Here is a 17,893-nt window from a genome sequence, read left to right as displayed (position 1 = left end):
GACTGCAATTCCTTTTGAGCTTGCAGATGTAAACAGATTATCGTCAATTTCCATCTTCCTACATTCCTGTTCATTTAGGTCTAGTATTTTTTTTTAAATGGAACACATCGCTAAAGACAAGATGTTGCAAACTGATTTAACTGAATTGAACTGAAGACAGATGTGCAAATTGATGTACATTGAACTGAACTGGAGGCTAATGTAACCTGAATATGAATTAACTTTTTTCTTAGCAAAAAACGTGACTGAACTGATTTAAGCAAATGCTGCTCCAAGTCAATCCACTTTCAGGCACACCTCAGACACACTCTAGGTGCTTGGCCAGTTCTCAAATCTGTGCATATGATCAAGCAGAAAGTCTTGACGGCTACATTCCGAAAGCTGTAATCCACCTTTATTTCCACAAAACAAATCAAAGCAGCATATCCGGACTTTCTCTCCTTGGTCATATGACTGAACTGATGACGTCTATAAAAAGGAAACTAAAAGACAAAACGAGTATGGGACTTTAAATGAGGCAGGCTCAAAAACAATGTAAGAGTAGACCTTTTATTATTAGTTATACATGAATGTCAGGGAGTGTTTTTATATGTGACAAATGAGTGTTCAATACATGAACAGACATTACATCTGAGTAAAACATGATATAGAACTTAATTATCATAACAGGGAAAAAGATTTATACAAATTTCATAGAAATAGTACAGTAATAATATACAATAGAATTCATAAAAATGTTGTAAAACATGATGGAAATGTGAGGGATTGCATCCTCAATAGCTCGACCGCGTTTCGTCGGTTGACCGACTCATCAGGAGTGAATATATAATGTCTGTAAATCAGGGCTCGACAAAACCCAGGCGCCAGGTCGCACTTGCGACTAGAATTAGTGACCTGGCGCCTGGGGCAGCACAGCTGGGGGTATCTTGTCTCCGTGGACCCCCCCCCCGGCGTGATTGCGTCGGGCCGCGCCTCCGGCGGCCGGTAATTGAGCTCGCGGCTTTGAGGCCTTCTGCGATCCTATGGTTCCTTCTGGAATCTGGCAACCTCTTGTGGTGACCGTTGGAATGACAACCAGCAATGCTAATGGAGCTTCCCCTGCCTGCCAGCCTATCTCCTTCCCTTTACTTAGAACCTCTAAACATTATATATATTTTTTATTCTAACACCCTAGAGAACAAAATGGTGGTCTGTCACACCGTATTTGCACAGCGGACTTACAAGCGCACTTTTTTGGGGAAAAATAATTTAATAAAAAAAAATAAGACCACAGTAAAGTTAGCCCAATTTTTTTTATATTGTGAAAGATAATGTTACGCCGAGTAAATCGATACCCACCATGTCATGCTTCAAAATTGCGCCCGCTCATGGAATGGCGACAAACTTTTACCCTTTAAAATCTCCATAGGCGACATTTAAAAAATTCTACAGGTTGCATGTTTTAAGTTACAGAGGAGGTCTAGGGCTAGAATTATTGCTCTCACTCTACCGATCACATCGATACCTCACATGTATGGTTTGAACACCGCTTTCATATATGCGTTCGCCTCTGCACGCAAGCTTGGCGAGACAGGGCACGTTTAAAAAATTATTTTTTCTTATTTTAACTTTTATTTTTATTTTTTTCACTGTTCTTTAAAAAAAAAATGTGTGTCACTTTTATTCCTATTACAAGGAATGTAAAAATCCCTTGTAATAGAAAAAAGCATGACAGGACCTCTTATATATGAGATCTGGGGTCAGAGAGACATCTCAAAATGCAATTTAAAAAAAAATTGTCATTTGAAATTTTTTTTAATAAAATGTCCCTCTAAGAGCTATGGGCAATGACTTGGAGACTTGTGGGCGGCTGGGGGCTATCTTCCCCTCACTCGTCTCCATGTCAGGCCAGGGACAGGTCCGGATCGCCGTCACGGACCTGGCTCCTAACTTTTTTAGCTGGCTCCTAGATTCCATGCAAATTTGTCAGCCCCTGATGTAAATAATGAATAATAACGAATACATGTGTTTTGAACACTCATTTGTCACATATAAACGCTCCCTGACATTCATGTATAACTAATAATAACATTTCTACTCTTACATGTTTTTGAGCCTGCCTCATTTAAAGTCCCATACTCATTTTGTCTTTTGAATTTAGAATAGGGATGGAGACACACTGCCTCCCCTTCCCTGTGCATTTCATTTAAAATCCCAGTATATGGAGATATACATTCCCCCCCCCCCCCCTTTTGTATAAAAAGGAAACTACTGCCATAAATGTGTTGGTAATGTTTTATTCCCCTGTCTGTGTCTTGTTGCTGTGTTCAATCTTGGAACTGTTTAAGATTTTTAGGCATCATGTACACTGCTGCTGGTTTAAGGATAAGCTCCGACGTGTTCGCACATGCCACGTGCAGAGTCCGCCAGGAAGTCGGCACAGCACTGTGCTAATCACAGGCAGTGAGACATTGCCCGATCTCTGCAGCCGCGCATCGGGACAATATCTCACTGCCTGTGATTAGCGCAGCGCAGCACCGACTTCCTGGCGGGCTCTGCACATGGAGCATGCGAATATGCCAGAGCTTATCCTTACTGCTGGTAAACAGATGTTCAGAGGCAATTGGATGCTTTTTTCAGCTGCCCCTGAACTCATGAAATGTTATCTTATGTGCACATGTACACAGATTTGTTTAATGTTGTCTTTAGGCAGTTGAGTTTAGAGGCCTTTTTTGGAAAGCAAAAGAATGAGTTCAGAAGCTGAGTTTAGAGGCATTTCAAGCACCAAACGCTTCTAAACGCGGTAACTCGCATTTAGCTGCGTTTCATTTACAGGCATGCAAATACATTTTTTTTTCAAACGCTTCCAAACGCAAACGCGGCTAAACGCAGCATGTAAACACGGCAAAACTGACATTTTAAACGTGGGTTACAATATGTCAAGTTAAATCATTCAGGAGAGCTTGTAATAACGTCCCATGTACATTAAGCCTTAATGTCTTCAGCAACCTTAAAAAATAACTAAAAATTTTGAGAAAAAAACATTACACCCTCAGTGAATGTTTACCTATGAAACATACATATGGTGTATGAAACCTATGGGCGTACATATAAATGTACATAGCAAGGATTTTAGAAAATTTTGTTGCAGATTCCTACCTTTTGTTATTCTGAAGACATAGCGGTTTGTCTATGTTCATGAGCAAAGTGAATGTGAAAGGGTGTGACTTTATAATTATCAATCAGCTGCTGCACTTTCAGGGCTCTAATGAGGAAAGTAGCAGGGTCTGCATATCTTTCAATGTGATTTTTGTTTGGGAGTATTGCACTAAATATTACATTTTTGTTGTATAGGATTCCCAAAATTTGACTTGTATCCTAGTGCAGACTACTAGAAAAATCAATAGGCTTACACCATCTGTGTCCAGAACACCTCCATGTTACCATTTTGCATTGCATTTTACAGAAAATAAAAGTGCTGCTGTCTGGAAAGGGAACTTTTAATAACATTCAATCACAATATTTCTTGTGTAGCAATTTTTTATGCTAGTTTATATATTTGTTTTTTCCCCTGAAAGTGGAGTTGCCCTTTAACTTGTTAGTAGAGCATGGCTTTTTCGCATCCAATTTTATTCCTCCTACGCAAATTATTCTGTTTGATTGTATTTTAGCCTACATCTTGTTAATCATCAGTACCTGTTAATAGCACCAACTGATAAAATATATATATATATTTTTCCACAAACGCACAGTAGTATGTGTGTACATATGTATAAAATATAGAATTGTTTGATGGTGATTTTTATAGGTTCAAATTGTGATTGAAAATATTTTTCTCTATATATTACTCAATCAAGTAATGTGATGGCACTTCTGTTACATTAGAACTGGATTCAATGGAGTGAGCCTAAATAATTCTTAAGAGTAAATAATGAGGGTTTTTTATGAGCATTTAACTTATCAATACTAATGTACATTGCACTGGAGCTGAAAGAACATGATAGCTTATTTGAGCTGAATAATAATTGTATTCATAATTGGTATGCACAGCTAGAAAGGAGACTAGCAATGTGAAAATGGTCAATGGATATTCATTGAATATGGAATTTTCTTTGAAACATTATTCATGATAGATATTCTCCAGAAAATAATTAAACTCTTAGATTTTTACATTGATATACTGCTCTGCGCTGTTTAGATGAGGAATTTTCTTTCTTTTCTTTCTTTCAGCCTACATGCCCAGCTTTTCTCTTTAGGTTTCATTTGGTGGTTTTTGAATTTCATAGACCAAGACTGTGTCATCTTCTAAAAACGAACCCCCCACCTTTCGGTTTTGTGTTACATCCATATTTAACGGTCTGTACCTCTGTATGGACCAGGGGCAGGAGTAAAAGTCTGCAGGAGTAAGGCTGGGTTCACATTAGTGTGAATTGGATGGGGTTTCCACTCATCCAATTTGCATGACAGGAGATTGTGACCGGCTCTCTATGGAGCTGGTTTACATATCTCTGGGGTGGCAGCGGAGCGGATTGCACAAGGGTCCTGTGTGTCTTTGGCTCCATTTCAGGGCTGAATTCAGGCAAAATTTGGCCCTGATTCGTCCCTGAAATGGAGAACATGGAGGACCCCTGCTGCGAGCTGCATGCGGCTTAGATTTGAACCCAGCCTAAAAGTCTGCAGAAGTCAGAGCATTGCACTTGTGATCCACTGATTCCAAGCTCTAAAGAATCCATACAGAATATTGCTTTTTGCAAAATTGGTGCATGTATTCATTTTATTTATTGCAAAAGGTGGAATTCTTCTTTAAGCACTGGGTGCACTGTTGGTCTTTTAGGTAGCACACAGAATTTAGGCATGTGAGCTGGGCAAGATACCACATACAGAATAAATGTAGACCTAAAAAAATGTACCTTACTATAACCTGGAGCACTTCATGAGGCTTGGTTGCACATTTATCAGAAAAATTGTGACCATTATAATGAGTTAAAAATGCGTGTCTCTGTTTTTTTTGTATAAAGTTGTGACTTCTTTTTAATGTACAGTAAAAAGTATTTGAGTAGCTGCATTGTATGTAGCAGGCTAGTACCCCCTTGGATTCATCTTAATCTAAAATGCAAGTTTGTAGAAAATGCTGACTATTGCATTGGTTCCATCCTTTTCACCCAGCTTTGAAAAACTATCTGTTGGTAATTACACTTAACATAGCATCTTTCCCCACTTATACAAGTGAGATTAAGCTTGTGGGGTGCCTTCTCTTACAGCAGCGGGATGCTCTGCGGAACAATTTAGAAAAAATCCAAGAGGAAATGGCTGCTCTGGAAGCCGTACTGGAACAGCACAATACACCAAGCCCTTCATCTGAGAAGGAGCAAACCTCCACAGCTGAGCTTCACACAATAAGACTGCAGGAGGCATGCCAGAAACAAACAGACCATGGTAAATATGCATATATCAAAGCTGCTGCTTGTATAATGACTTACTGCTCACTACATATGCTCCAGCTTCACACAGAGCCAGCATACTGGTTAAAATTACTGTGCATTTTTGTTTTTTTCCCCCATATGTGGCATATCATACCAAGTGTTTAGCTTAAGCAGGTATCTACAACAGAGTTGAGGTAGTCTGACTCTTGTGAGTAAGAGTGTACAAGTATAAAGAAATAAATATAATTGACTACAAAGTGTATATAGGAAATTTTTGAGTATAGCCTCAAATAGCAAGGCCTAAACCTAGGCATAAAGTACCATCATCCCAAAAATGATATAGGATAAAAGGGAAGGGATACGAGCGTGAGGACAGTTGCTGAGACTGGCCAAACATATACTCCAACTCACAAAGTTTTGTGGTGGACTATCTCAGTACTGGTACACAGAAAGATAAATCTTGGTTAAAAATGTATTCATTTATTACATATAAAAAGACATACGTAGATTAACCACTTCCGCCCCGGAAGGATTTACCCCCTTCCTGACCAGAGCACTTTTTGCGACTCAGCACTGCGCCACTTTAACAGACAATTGCGTGGTCGTGCGACGTGGCTCCCAAACAAAATTGACGTCATCCCCCCCCCCACAAATAGAGCTTTTTTTTGGTGGTATTTGATCACCTTGGCGGTTTTTATTTTTTTCGCTATAAACAAAAAAGCGTGACAATTTTGGGAAAAAAAGCATTATTTTTTACTTTTTGCTATAATAAATAACCCCCAAAAATATCTAAAAAAAAGTTTTTCCCTCAGTTTAGGCTGATACGTATTGTTCTACATATTTTTGGTAAAAAAATATCACAATAATTGTTGGTTTGCGCAAAAGTTATAGTGTCTACAAAATAGGGGATAGTTTTATGGCATTTTTATTAATAATTTTTTTTTCTAGTAATGGCGGCGATCAGCGATTTTTATCGTGACTGCGACATTATTGCGGACACATCGGACAATTTTGACACATTTTTGGGACCGTTGGCATTAATACAGAGATCAATGCTATAAAAAACAGTAAAAATGTCACTGGCAGTGAAGGGGTTAACCACTAGGGGGGCGGGGAAGGCTTAAGTGTATCCTGGTCAGTGATTCTAACTGTCTGGGGGATGGGCTATGTGTGACATGGACACTGATCGCTGCTCCCGATGACAGGGAGCAGAGGATCAGTGTCCTGTCACTAGGCAGAATGGGGAGATGCTGTTTACATCGGCATTTCCCCATTCTTCAGCTCCGTGACACGATGGCAGGTATCCCAGCGGTGATCAGGTCCCGCGGGCATGGTCACGGAGCTCACGGCAGGCGTACAGGTACGATACTTTGCCCAGCCTTGCCATTCTGCTGATGTATATGTGCTGACAGTGGTCTGCAAATGGTTACATAAAAAAAAAAATACAAGTACTCAAAGGTTTTCCCAGAGAGATAACTGTTAATGGGTTATTTTTTTCTCATAGATTAGCCAGTCCTCTACTAGTTTCAGTACATAGACCGTTTTGTCAGAAGGAGTAATCTATAAAACAATCAAAGCACAAAAACACATAATCAAATAATTACAGAAGCATAGTATATACAGATGGAGCTCAGTGGTAATGTTGAGAAGTTGCTTAACCAACAGGCCAACAGGTCAATCGCCAGGTACAGGGCCCAGCTGCTCAAAAAGCTCCCCCTACAGTGGACAAGGGGGATTATGCAGAATTAAATCTAAATAGGGGTAAGAATAGATATATACATGGTAGTGGGTCAAATATTACCCATAAAAGGAATGTATGGGGCGCCGGAAGGGGGAGGGAAAAGGAGTTGTTGGGGAGAGGGATGGGGGGGAGGGGGGATGAAAACAAGAAAAGGAACAGAAAAAAAGGCAGAGAGGGGGGGGGGGGGGGAGAAGGGAAAGAAGGGGGAAAGAATGGGGGTGAGGGGAATGGGTACTGAAGGAGAGGACGTGCATATATACCTAATGGTTAGAAAAACATAACCTACCTGCTTAGATATCTTTAAAGATATATTCAAAAAATATGTACAAAACTCCAGGGGGTGGGGGGGGGGGGGCAGGGCAGGCAGAAAGAGGGAATGCAAGCAGTGAGATGTATATAGGGTATTTCAGGTGGGGGTGGTGGCTGGAATATCCTAAAACACCAATGGGTAGTTGCAAGCTGAAGGTAAGGGGTCCCTCTATCTGTGGCCAAGCTGGAGCTTATAGGCATCAGATGGGTCTGTAAAAGTAAAATGAATAAAGCATTGATGCAAGAGAGGGGCAGGGAGTAATCCCACCCAGGCTTGGCCGCAAAGATCCCAGTCCTACCTTCCTCCCTACCTTTTTGAGACGTTCAATCCACAGAGTTTTTCTCTGTAGAATAGTCCTATCCCAATCGCCCCCTCTAGGGCTCTGTTGGACTACTTCAATGACCAAAAATTTGACAGCCGTAACATCAAAGCGGTGGTGCAGTCCAATATGTCTGCCTACTGTGGTAAGTTTACCATTGCCGCAATAGTATAGGTGGTCCCTGATTCTATGTCAGAGTTCTCGTTTTGTTTTGCCTACAGAGTGTATATAGTGGGTGAATGTATGTTTATGAAATTAATAAAGAGCAGCCAATTTTAGAAGAACACATAAGCAAAAATTGTAGTTGGGCTGCAAGTTGACTGATCCTGCTCAAGCTGAATCAAAATTGGGCATTTTTAATTATATGAATCTCCATTGTTTCAAATCTGAAACTGTACCAATCAGGGATTGCTTTTTGTTCTGTTGTATACCTGTGTGCTCCTTTTCTCCATGTGAGTCTGTAAGCCTCTACAGATCTGGTTTTATCTCATGTAAGTACTCAAAGCGGGAACTTTAATCATTTTTTCATCTTTCCATCTAAATTTTCCGCCCTAGTTTTAACTTTGGAAAATAAACCTTTTTTTTCTGCCAGTAAATACCTTATACAGCCCACTTCCTGTTTCTTGTCTGAGAAAAAGCCTAGGCATTTGCACAGCTCTCTCACTCTTGTGAGATTTTGCTAGGAAATGAGGGGAGATGAGTCATAAGAGGGCCAATTAGAGCTGCAGAACTGAAGGTGCTCCTCTGTGTAAATCCAGGAAGTGAACAGGCAGCAGCTTCAGCTGCCCACAGTTAAAATGATTGCAGCCAGACTTAGTGGAGGGGGATTTCTACAGCATATTTGGCAAGTACAGAATCACAGTATACAGTGGGGCAAAAAAGTATTTAGTCAGCCACTAATTGTGCAAGTTCTCCCACTTAAAAAGATGAGAAAGGCCTGTAATTGTCATTATAGGTATACCTCAACTATGAGGGACAAAATGTTGAAACAAATCCAGACAATCACAAATCAGTAGGTTTTTTAAAGAATTTATTTGCAAATTGGTGGAAAATAAGTATTTGGTCACCTACAAACAAGCAAGATTTCTGGCTCTCAAAGATCTATATCTTCTTCTTTAAGAGGCTCCTCTGTCCTCCACTCATTACCTGTATTAATGGCACCTGTTTTAACTTATCAGTATAAAAGACACCTGTCCACAACCTCAAACAGTCACACTCCAAACTCCACTATAGCGAAGACCAAAGAGCTGTCAAAGGACACCAGAAACAAAATTTGTAGACCTGCACCAGGCTGGGAAGACTGAATCTGCAATAGGCAAGCAGCTTGGTGTGAAGAAATCAACTGTGGGAGCAATAATTAGAAAATGGAAGACATACAAGACCACTGTTAATCTCCCTCGATCTGGGGCTCCACACAAAATCTCACCCCGTGGGGTCAAAATGATCACAAGAACGGTGAGCAAAAATCCCAGAACCACATGGGGGGACCTAGTGAATGACCTGCAGAGAGCTGGGACCAATGTAAACAAAGGCTACCATTAGTAACACACTACACCACCAGAGGCTCAGATCCTGCAGTGGCAGACGTGTCCCCCTGCTTAAGCCAGTACATGTCCAGGCCTGTCTGGGGTTTGCTAGAGAGCGTTTGGATGATCCAGAAGAGGATTGGGAGAATGTCATACAGTCAGATGAAACCAAAGTAGAACTGTTTGGTAGAAACACAACTCGTCGTGTTTGGAGGAGAGAGAATGCTGAGTCGCAACCAAAGAACACCATACCTACTGTGAATCATGGGGGTGGCAACATCATGCTTTGGGGCTGTTTCTCTGAAAAGGGAACAGGACGTCTGGTCCGTGTACATGAAAGAATGAATGGGGCCATGTATCGTGAGATCTTGAGTGCAAACCTCCTCCCATTATCCAGATCTCAACCCCATAGCAAACCTTTGGAGGGAGTTGAAAGTCCGTGTTGCCCAGCGACAGCCCCAAAACATGACTGCTCTAGAGGAGATCTGCATGGAGGAATGGGCCAGCATACCAGCAACAGTGTGTGACAACCTTGTGAAGACTTACAGAAATCGTTTGACCTCTGTCATTGCAAACAAAGGATATATAACAAAGTAATGAGATGAACTTTTGATGTCATGTCTTTTGATTGGCAATATACTTATTTTCTACCATAATTTGCAAAAAAAATCTTTCCAAATCAGACAATGTGATTGTCTGGATTTGTTTCCACATTTTGTCGCTCATAGTTGAGGTATACTTATGATGACAATTACAAGCCTTTCTCATCTTTTTGAGTGGGAGAACTTGCAGAATTGGTGGCTGACTAAATACTTTTTTGCCCCACTGTATATAAAATAATATGCAAAGTGGTTGGAGGGAAGCTTCAGAATGGCAAAGATGTTTTTATTACAAATTATGTAAGCAGACTGCAGTTCCTCTTTAACCACTTCCCACCCAAGGTACGTCATATGACGTCCTGGACTTTTAAGTGGGGATATCCGAATGATGACTGCAGCTGCAGGCATCATCCAGATATCTTTATCGGCCGGCGATTCCCTTCAACGTAAGAACAGTCATGGCGGCAGTTCAGCTGCTTGATCGTTCTTACAGGCAGTGGGACAGGCGGGATCACCCCCCCTCCAACCACCCTCCGGTGCTTCTACCAGCTTGCCTGTGTGATCGGCAAGCCAGAGAACTAATTGATCGCCACCAGAAGTTACGCATAGAGATTTCTGGTGACCAGATGGTTTCCAGTCATCTCTATGACCCTCGGAGGCCCTGGTGCAACGTTATGACGTCACGACTGGGCCAGTGGAAGTAAACAATGCTGGAAAGGCCAAGACAGTTCTCTATAATGAGGACCTGTCGTTCACTATTCCTATTACAAGGGATGTTTACATTCCTTGTAATAGGAATAAAAGTGATTCAAAAAAATATCTTTTTAACCACCTCAATACAGTGCACTTACAACCCCCTTCCTGACCAGACCAATTTTCAGCGATCTCACAGTTTGAATGACAATTACTCAGTCATCCAACACTGTATCCATATGAAACTTGCGTCCTTTTTCCACACAAATAGAGCTTTCTTTTAGTGGTATTTAATCACTAGTGTTTTTTTTTTTTTTCGTGCTATAAATAAAATAAAACGTAAATTTTGTGAAAAAATGCCTTTTTCTTTGTTTCTGTCATACATTTTTGCTAATTAGTAATTTTTCTTCATAAATTTTGCCCAAAATGTATACTGCTGCCTATCTTTGGTAAAAATAACCCACATTAGTGTATATTATTTGGTCTTTGTGAAAGTTATAGAGTCTGATCAGGCCTTCAGTACATCAGGTGTACCTCATTTCTTGAGACACTAACAAGTCAGGAAAGTACAAATACCCCCCAAATGACCCCTTTTTACAAAGTAGACATTCCAAGGTATTAAGTAGCATGGTGAGTTTTTTTAAGTTGTCATTTTTTTCCCCCACAATTCTTTGCAAAATGAAGATTTTTTTTTTATTATTTTTTTTTACAAAATTGTCATATTATCAGGTTATTTCTCACACACAGCATATGCATACAACAAATTACACCCCAAAATACATTCTGCTACTCTTCCCGAGTACGACTACCACATGTGTGAGACTTTTACACAGCCTGGCCACATACAGAGCACCAACATTGATGTAGTACCTTCAGACGTTCTACGAGCAAAAATGACGCATCTCATTTCTCAACCACCTATTACATTTTTGAAGGCCCTGGAGTACCAGGACAATGGCATTTCCCATAAAATTACCCCATTTTGGAAAGCAAACACCCCAACGTATAATCTGTGAGGCATAATGAGTCTCTTGAATGGATAATTTTTTTCCAGAAGTTTTTGGAATATGTGGAAAAAAATTTAAGCGCATTTTTTTTTTTTTTTTTTTTTTTTTACACAAAATTGTCAATTTATAAGAGATTTCTAACACATAGCATGTATATAGCAAAAATTACACCCCAAAATACATTCTGCTACTCTTCCCGAGTATGGCGATACCACATGTGTAGGACTTTTACACAGCCTGGCCACATAGAGCGGCCAAACATTGAAGTAGTAGGTTCAGGCATTCTAGGAGCATAAATGACACATCTCATTTCATTCCTACCTATCACACTTTTGAAGGTCCTGGACCACCAGGACAGTGAAATTACCCACAAAATGACCCCATTTTGGAAAGCAAACACCCCAACGTATATTCTATGAGACATGGGCTGCAAATAGGTACTCGGGTACTCTGATGGGCTGGAGATAGGTACTCTGATGGCCTGGTGACAGGTACTCGGGTACTCTGATGGCCTGGTGGCAGGTACTCCGGTACTCTGATGGCCTGGTGACAGGTACTCGGGTACTCTGATGGCCTGGTGACAGGTGCTCGGGTACACTGATGACCTGGTGACTGGTATTTGAGAACTCTGAAGGACGGTGACAGGTACTCAGATGAACTGTGACAGGTACTCAGATGAACTGTGACAGGTACTCAGGTACTCAGATGAACTGTGACAGGTACTCAGGTACTCAGATGAACTGTGACAGGTACTCAGATACTCAGATGAACTGTGACAGGTACTAAGGTACTCAGATGGACTGGGACAGGTACTCGGGTACTCAGATGGGCTGTGACAGGTACTTGGGTACTCAGATGGACAGGGACAGGTACTCGGGTACTCAGATGGGCTGTGACAGATACTTGGGTACTCGGAGGGGCTGTGACAGGTACTCGGATGAACCGTGACAGGTACTCGGGTACTTTGATGGGCTGTGACAGCTACTCGGGTACTCGGATGAACCGTGACAGGTACTCAGATACTTTGATGGGCCATGACAGGTACTCTGGTACTCTGATGAATTGTGATAGGTACTCGGGTACCCTGATGGACTGACAGGTACTTGGGTACCCGAATGGACTGTGATAGGTACTTGGGTACCCGAAAGGACTGTGACAGGTACTCGGGTACCCTGATGGGCTGTGACTGGTACTCGGGTACTCTGATGAATTGTGATAGGTACTCGGGTACCCTGATGGACTGTGACAGGTACTTGGGTACCCGAATGGACTGTGATAGGTACTTGGGTACCCGAAAGGACTGTGACAGGTACTCGGGTACCCTGATGGGCCGTGACAGGTACTCGGGTACTCTGATGGACCATGACAGATACTCGGGTACCATGATGGACTGTGACAGGTACTCGGGTACCATGATGGACTGTGACAGGTACTCGGGTACCCTGATGGACCGTGACAGGTACTCGGGTACCCTGATGGACCGTGACAGGTACTCGGGTACCCTGATGGACCGTGACAGGTACCCTGATGGACCGTGACAGGTACTCTGGTACCCTGATGGACCGTGACAGGTACTCTGGTACCCTGATGGACCGTGACAGGTACTCTGGTACCCTGATGGACCGTGACAGGTACTCTGGTACCCTGATGGACCGTGACAGGTACTCTGGTACCCTGATGGACCATGACAGGTACTCTGGTACCCTGATGGACCGTGACAGGTATTCTGGTACCCGAATGGACCGTGACAGGTACTCTGGTACCCTGATGGACCGTGACAGGTACTCGGGTACCCTGATGGACCGTGACAGGTACTCGGGTACCCTGATGGACAGTGACAGGTACTCGGGTACCCTAATAAACTGTAACAGGTACTCGGGTACCCTGATGGACCGTGACAGGTACTCGGGTACTCTGATGGGCCGTGATAGGTACTCGGGTACTCTGATGGGCCGTGACAGCTACTCTGGTACCCGAATGGACCGTGACAGGTACTCTGGTACCCTGATGGACCTTGACAGGTACTCGGGTACCCTGATGGACCGTGACAGGTACTCGGGTACCCTGATGGACCGTGACAGGTACTCGGGTGCCCTGATGGACCGTGACAGGTACTCGGGTACCCTGATGGACAGTGACAGGTACTCGGGTACCCTAATGGACTGTAACAGGTACTCGGGTACCCTGATGGACCGTGACAGGTACTCGGGTACTCTGATGGGCCGTGATAGGTACTCGGGTACTCTGATGGGTCGTGACAGGTACTCGGGTACTCTGATGGGCCGGGACAGGTACTCGGGTACTCTGATGGGTCGTGACAGGTACTCGGGTACTCTGATGGGCCGGGACAGGTACTCTGATGGGCCGGGAAAGGTACTCGGGTACTCTGATGGGCCGGGACAGGTACTTGGGTACTCTGATGGGCTGGGACAGGTACTCGGGTACTCTGATGGGCCGGGACAGGTACTCGGGTAATCTGATGGGCCGGGACAGGTACTCGGGTACTCTGATGGGCCGAGACAGGTACTCGGGTACTCTGATGGGCCGGGAAAGGTACTCAAATACTCTGATGGACTGTGATTGACAGGTACTATGAGGAATGGTGACAGGTCCTTTTTATTGGGGGGGGGGGGGGGCAATCAGTGTGCTTGATGTGTACTGTAGGCGGTAACGAGATGTTACCGCAATCTCCTCCTCACACACGATCGGTGTGTGAGGAGGAGAACCCGGTAACATCTCGTTACCACGGTTTGTTTACATTTTAGTGATCGGCTGTGAAAGGATCACAGCCAATCACGTGGGTAAACAGCCGGCCCATGGCTGTTTACCAGCGTCTGTGACGAGCAGTGTTCCCGGGGAACAAGCCGTCACTGACGTGCACGAGCAGCGCGCTCACGATCGCGCGCATGCACCGTGCACAGTCGGGGTGTAACCATCTGTGATCGGCCGTGACTTCATCATGGCCGATCACGTGGTAAACAGCCATAACCAATGGCTGTTCACCCCCTTTCGGTGGCGAGCGGTTTCTCCGTGACACGCCGCCACCGAAGAAACAGGGATGCGTGCGCACGATCGCGCGCATTCCCTGTTTAAACGGGAGGCCGTCATTTGACAGCCGGCGGTCAGCAACTAGTTGAGAGAGTGTAAAAATTAAAGTATAATAAACAATAATAAAAAAATAATTAAAACGTCCCCGTTTTCACACAGAAGTCGTGCATTTAGAGCGAGAACAACAATTCTAACCCAAGATTTCCCCTGTAACTCTAAACAGGTAACCTGTAACATTTTTAAAATTGTCGCCCATGGAGTTTTTTACGTACCAAAGTTTGGTGTCATTCCACGAGTGTGTGCAATTTTAACCACTTAAGGACCGAGCCTTTTTTTTTTAGATGTGGTGTTAAGTTAAGTTTGTTTTGCTAGAAAACTACCTAGAACCCAAAAACATTATACTTTTTTTTCCCTAACATCCTAGAGAATAAAATGGCGGTCATTGCAATAATGTTATGCTGAGTAAATTGATACCCAACATGTCACCTTTCAAAATTGCGCCCGCTCCTGGAATGGCGATAAACTTTTACCCTTAAAAATCTCCATAGGCGACTTTTAAAAATTCTACAGGTTGCATGTATTGAGTTAGAGGTGGTCTAGGGCTAGAATTATTGTTTTCACTCTACCGATCACGGCGATACCTCACATGTGTGGTTTGAACATATGCGTTCGCTTCTGCACGCAAGCTCGGCGGGACGGGTGCGTGTAAAAAAAGTTTTTTTTCTTATTTATTTTACCTTTTATTTTTACGCAGTTTTTAAAAAAAACTAAAAATTGTGTCGCTTTTATTCCTATTACAAGGAATGTAAACATCCCTTGTAATAGAAACAAAGCATGACAGGACCTCTTAAATATGAGATCTGGGGTCAAAAAGACCTCAGATCTCATATTTACACTAAAATGCAATAAAAAAAAAATTTAATTTAAAAAAAATTTAATTAAAAAAAAAATGTCCCTTTAATAGCTATGGGTGGAAGTGAAGTTTTGACGTCGCTTCCGCCCTGCAATGTCATGGAGACAGGTGGGGGCAATCTTCCTCTCACTCATCTCCATGCCCAGCCACAGAGGGTACCCGGAGCCGTCGGCAGCGGCAGAGGGCATCGGGGTGGGAGGGGCCCTCTCTTGCCGCCGATAAAAGTGATCTTGCGGCGAATCTGCCGCAGAGACCACTTTTATCTTGTAATGGACCGCCGGCCGAACACGAGGATAACGGGGTTATGGCAGCCATAACCACGATATTCCTCCTCAACGTATATCAGCTCTCTGAAAATGAGTAAAAGCATGACATGTTAGGTATCTATTTACTCGGCGTAAAAACATCTTTCACATTATACAAAAAAATTGGGCTAACTTTCCTTTTTTTTTTCTTTTTTCTTTTTTTTTTTTTTTTTTATTCATGGGTTTATAGCTGACCCTTATATTTCTTATGTGAAACGTTTTAAGAATGCAGAAAAATAAGGGGGAAATTACAATAAATACAGCTTGTTGATTAAAAAAAATTTAAATTTCCAGTCATGGATTCCTTTTTGTTAGTTTACTTTTTTATCAATACATAAATGATCAGCTTTTGTTGCCTATACAATTCCTAGTACGTGGTCAGAAACGTGTTGTGAGTTGACCTCTTTGGGCAGAAAATAGCTTTTTATAGTGTGTCTACTAATAATAATAAAAACCTACTGATCCTGTCCAACATTTTTCTTGTAGGAGCAAACAAATCACCTGATTGTGTTCCAGAGACTGATGTGCAACCTTTGAGGAGTGTTGAACAGCCAGTTGACTTTGGGATAGGGTAAGATTTTCAGGAGACTTGAGTATAATTCAAATGGTCCTACACAGACATGCTCAAATAGACTCCCTATACTTCCCATAACACATTCCAAATGTTGTTTACCCTACAATCAAATTATATGATAATATCTTAACAAATGTATATAAGAAGGAATTGGTAGTCTTTGAGTTGGACTTATCACAACACATGAGGTTTAAAGAACAATGCCACCCAGTCTGTAAGGTTACATTATACAGCAATGCCTAGAACACAGGATGAAAAAAGCGACCGTCTTATAATCTGATCGTTAATACACAGCTTTCAAGCGCCAATTACGACAGTTCATAAGAAATTACCTGAAGAGACAAGCGCAAAAATGTTTCTTGTATGATGACAAACAATTTTTATTTAACCTTCGGTCTACCGGTGGGGTACAATGGACCCTGTAGGTAGTTTGTGTTTTGTTTTTTAAATGGAATTTATTATTATTGGATAAGAACTTATGACTTTTTGTACTGCTAATTAGACCATTATAAATCTGAAAGCATGAATGTTTTTGTATTTACACATTTTCTCTAAATTTAAATTTAGTATTCTACACTGGCAAGGTCCTTTGGACCCATGTTGCTCTTCAATGGTTTCTCCGTTATGACTCATCAAATCACATGATTAAAGTATTGCACTTTGTGAGCTATTTTCAGTCTGCAAGTTAGGACGTGTTTCTGCATGTTAGCTTTTAAAGATCTGTTATTCTTTCTTGAATTGGTGGTGTAGTTTCATCATGGCTCGCAAATACCTCAGTAATGAAGAAATACTTAGTTTGTTGAACTCAGATTCCGAAGATCAACATGCATCAGATTACAAGCCTTTGGATGACGAAAATGAATTGGATGACATCCTTGTAGAAGACAACTTGGATTCTGATGATAGCGCCGTCACAGCACCTACCACCCAAACTGATTTGCCATCTTCATCTGCGAATAGAACTATTTACTATGCGGGAAGTGAATCGGGGGAGCGAGTAATAATGGATTTGGCTCTCAAGGAATATTACATTCTGGAAGAAACATCACTTGTGAGAACTTCTTCATGAGCCTGCAGTTAGCTAAAACTTACTGGACAAGAAAATCACAGTTGTTGGAACAATTTGTAAAAACAAAAAAGAACTGCCCCAAGAATTTGCGACCACAAAAAAACAAAATAACTACTCTACTCTGGTTTCCAGAAAGACATGATGATTGCATCATACTTTTCCAAGAAAAACAAAGTTACATAGTTAATCAGGTTGAAAAAAAAGACACAAGTCCATTTAGTCCAACCATTAAAATATATAAATCAAAAATATTATACAATCTCATATACACAATCCTATACCCACAGTTGATCCAGGGGAAGGTGAAACACCCCAGCAAAGCATGATCCAACTTGCTACAGCAGGGGAAAAAAATTCCTGATCCCAGAGAGACAATTGGATTTTCCT

The 17,893-nt window shown here is 42.0% G+C and overlaps 1 protein-coding gene across 2 annotated transcripts in view; it reads left to right on the top strand.

Moving 5' to 3' along the window:
- The window catches only part of BRCA1 (BRCA1 DNA repair associated), a 353,109-nt gene that overhangs the window by 141,722 nt on the left and 193,494 nt on the right, over nucleotides 1–17,893 (top strand). For both annotated transcript variants that reach the window (XM_077459504.1, XM_077459503.1), the window contains exons 12-13: nucleotides 5,241–5,415; nucleotides 16,350–16,434. In XM_077459504.1, coding sequence (XP_077315630.1) covers nucleotides 5,241–5,415; nucleotides 16,350–16,434 — 260 coding nt within the window. The remainder of the gene's footprint in view (nucleotides 1–5,240; nucleotides 5,416–16,349; nucleotides 16,435–17,893) is intronic.

The sequence above is a fragment of the Lithobates pipiens genome, unplaced genomic scaffold (genome assembly GCF_037356315.1).
Source record: "Lithobates pipiens isolate NorthernLeopardFrog02 unplaced genomic scaffold, aLitPip1_a1.2 Scaffold_28, whole genome shotgun sequence".
Lineage (NCBI taxonomy): Eukaryota > Metazoa > Chordata > Amphibia > Anura > Ranidae > Lithobates > Lithobates pipiens.
This window is presented reverse-complemented; position numbering and strand designations above follow the sequence as displayed.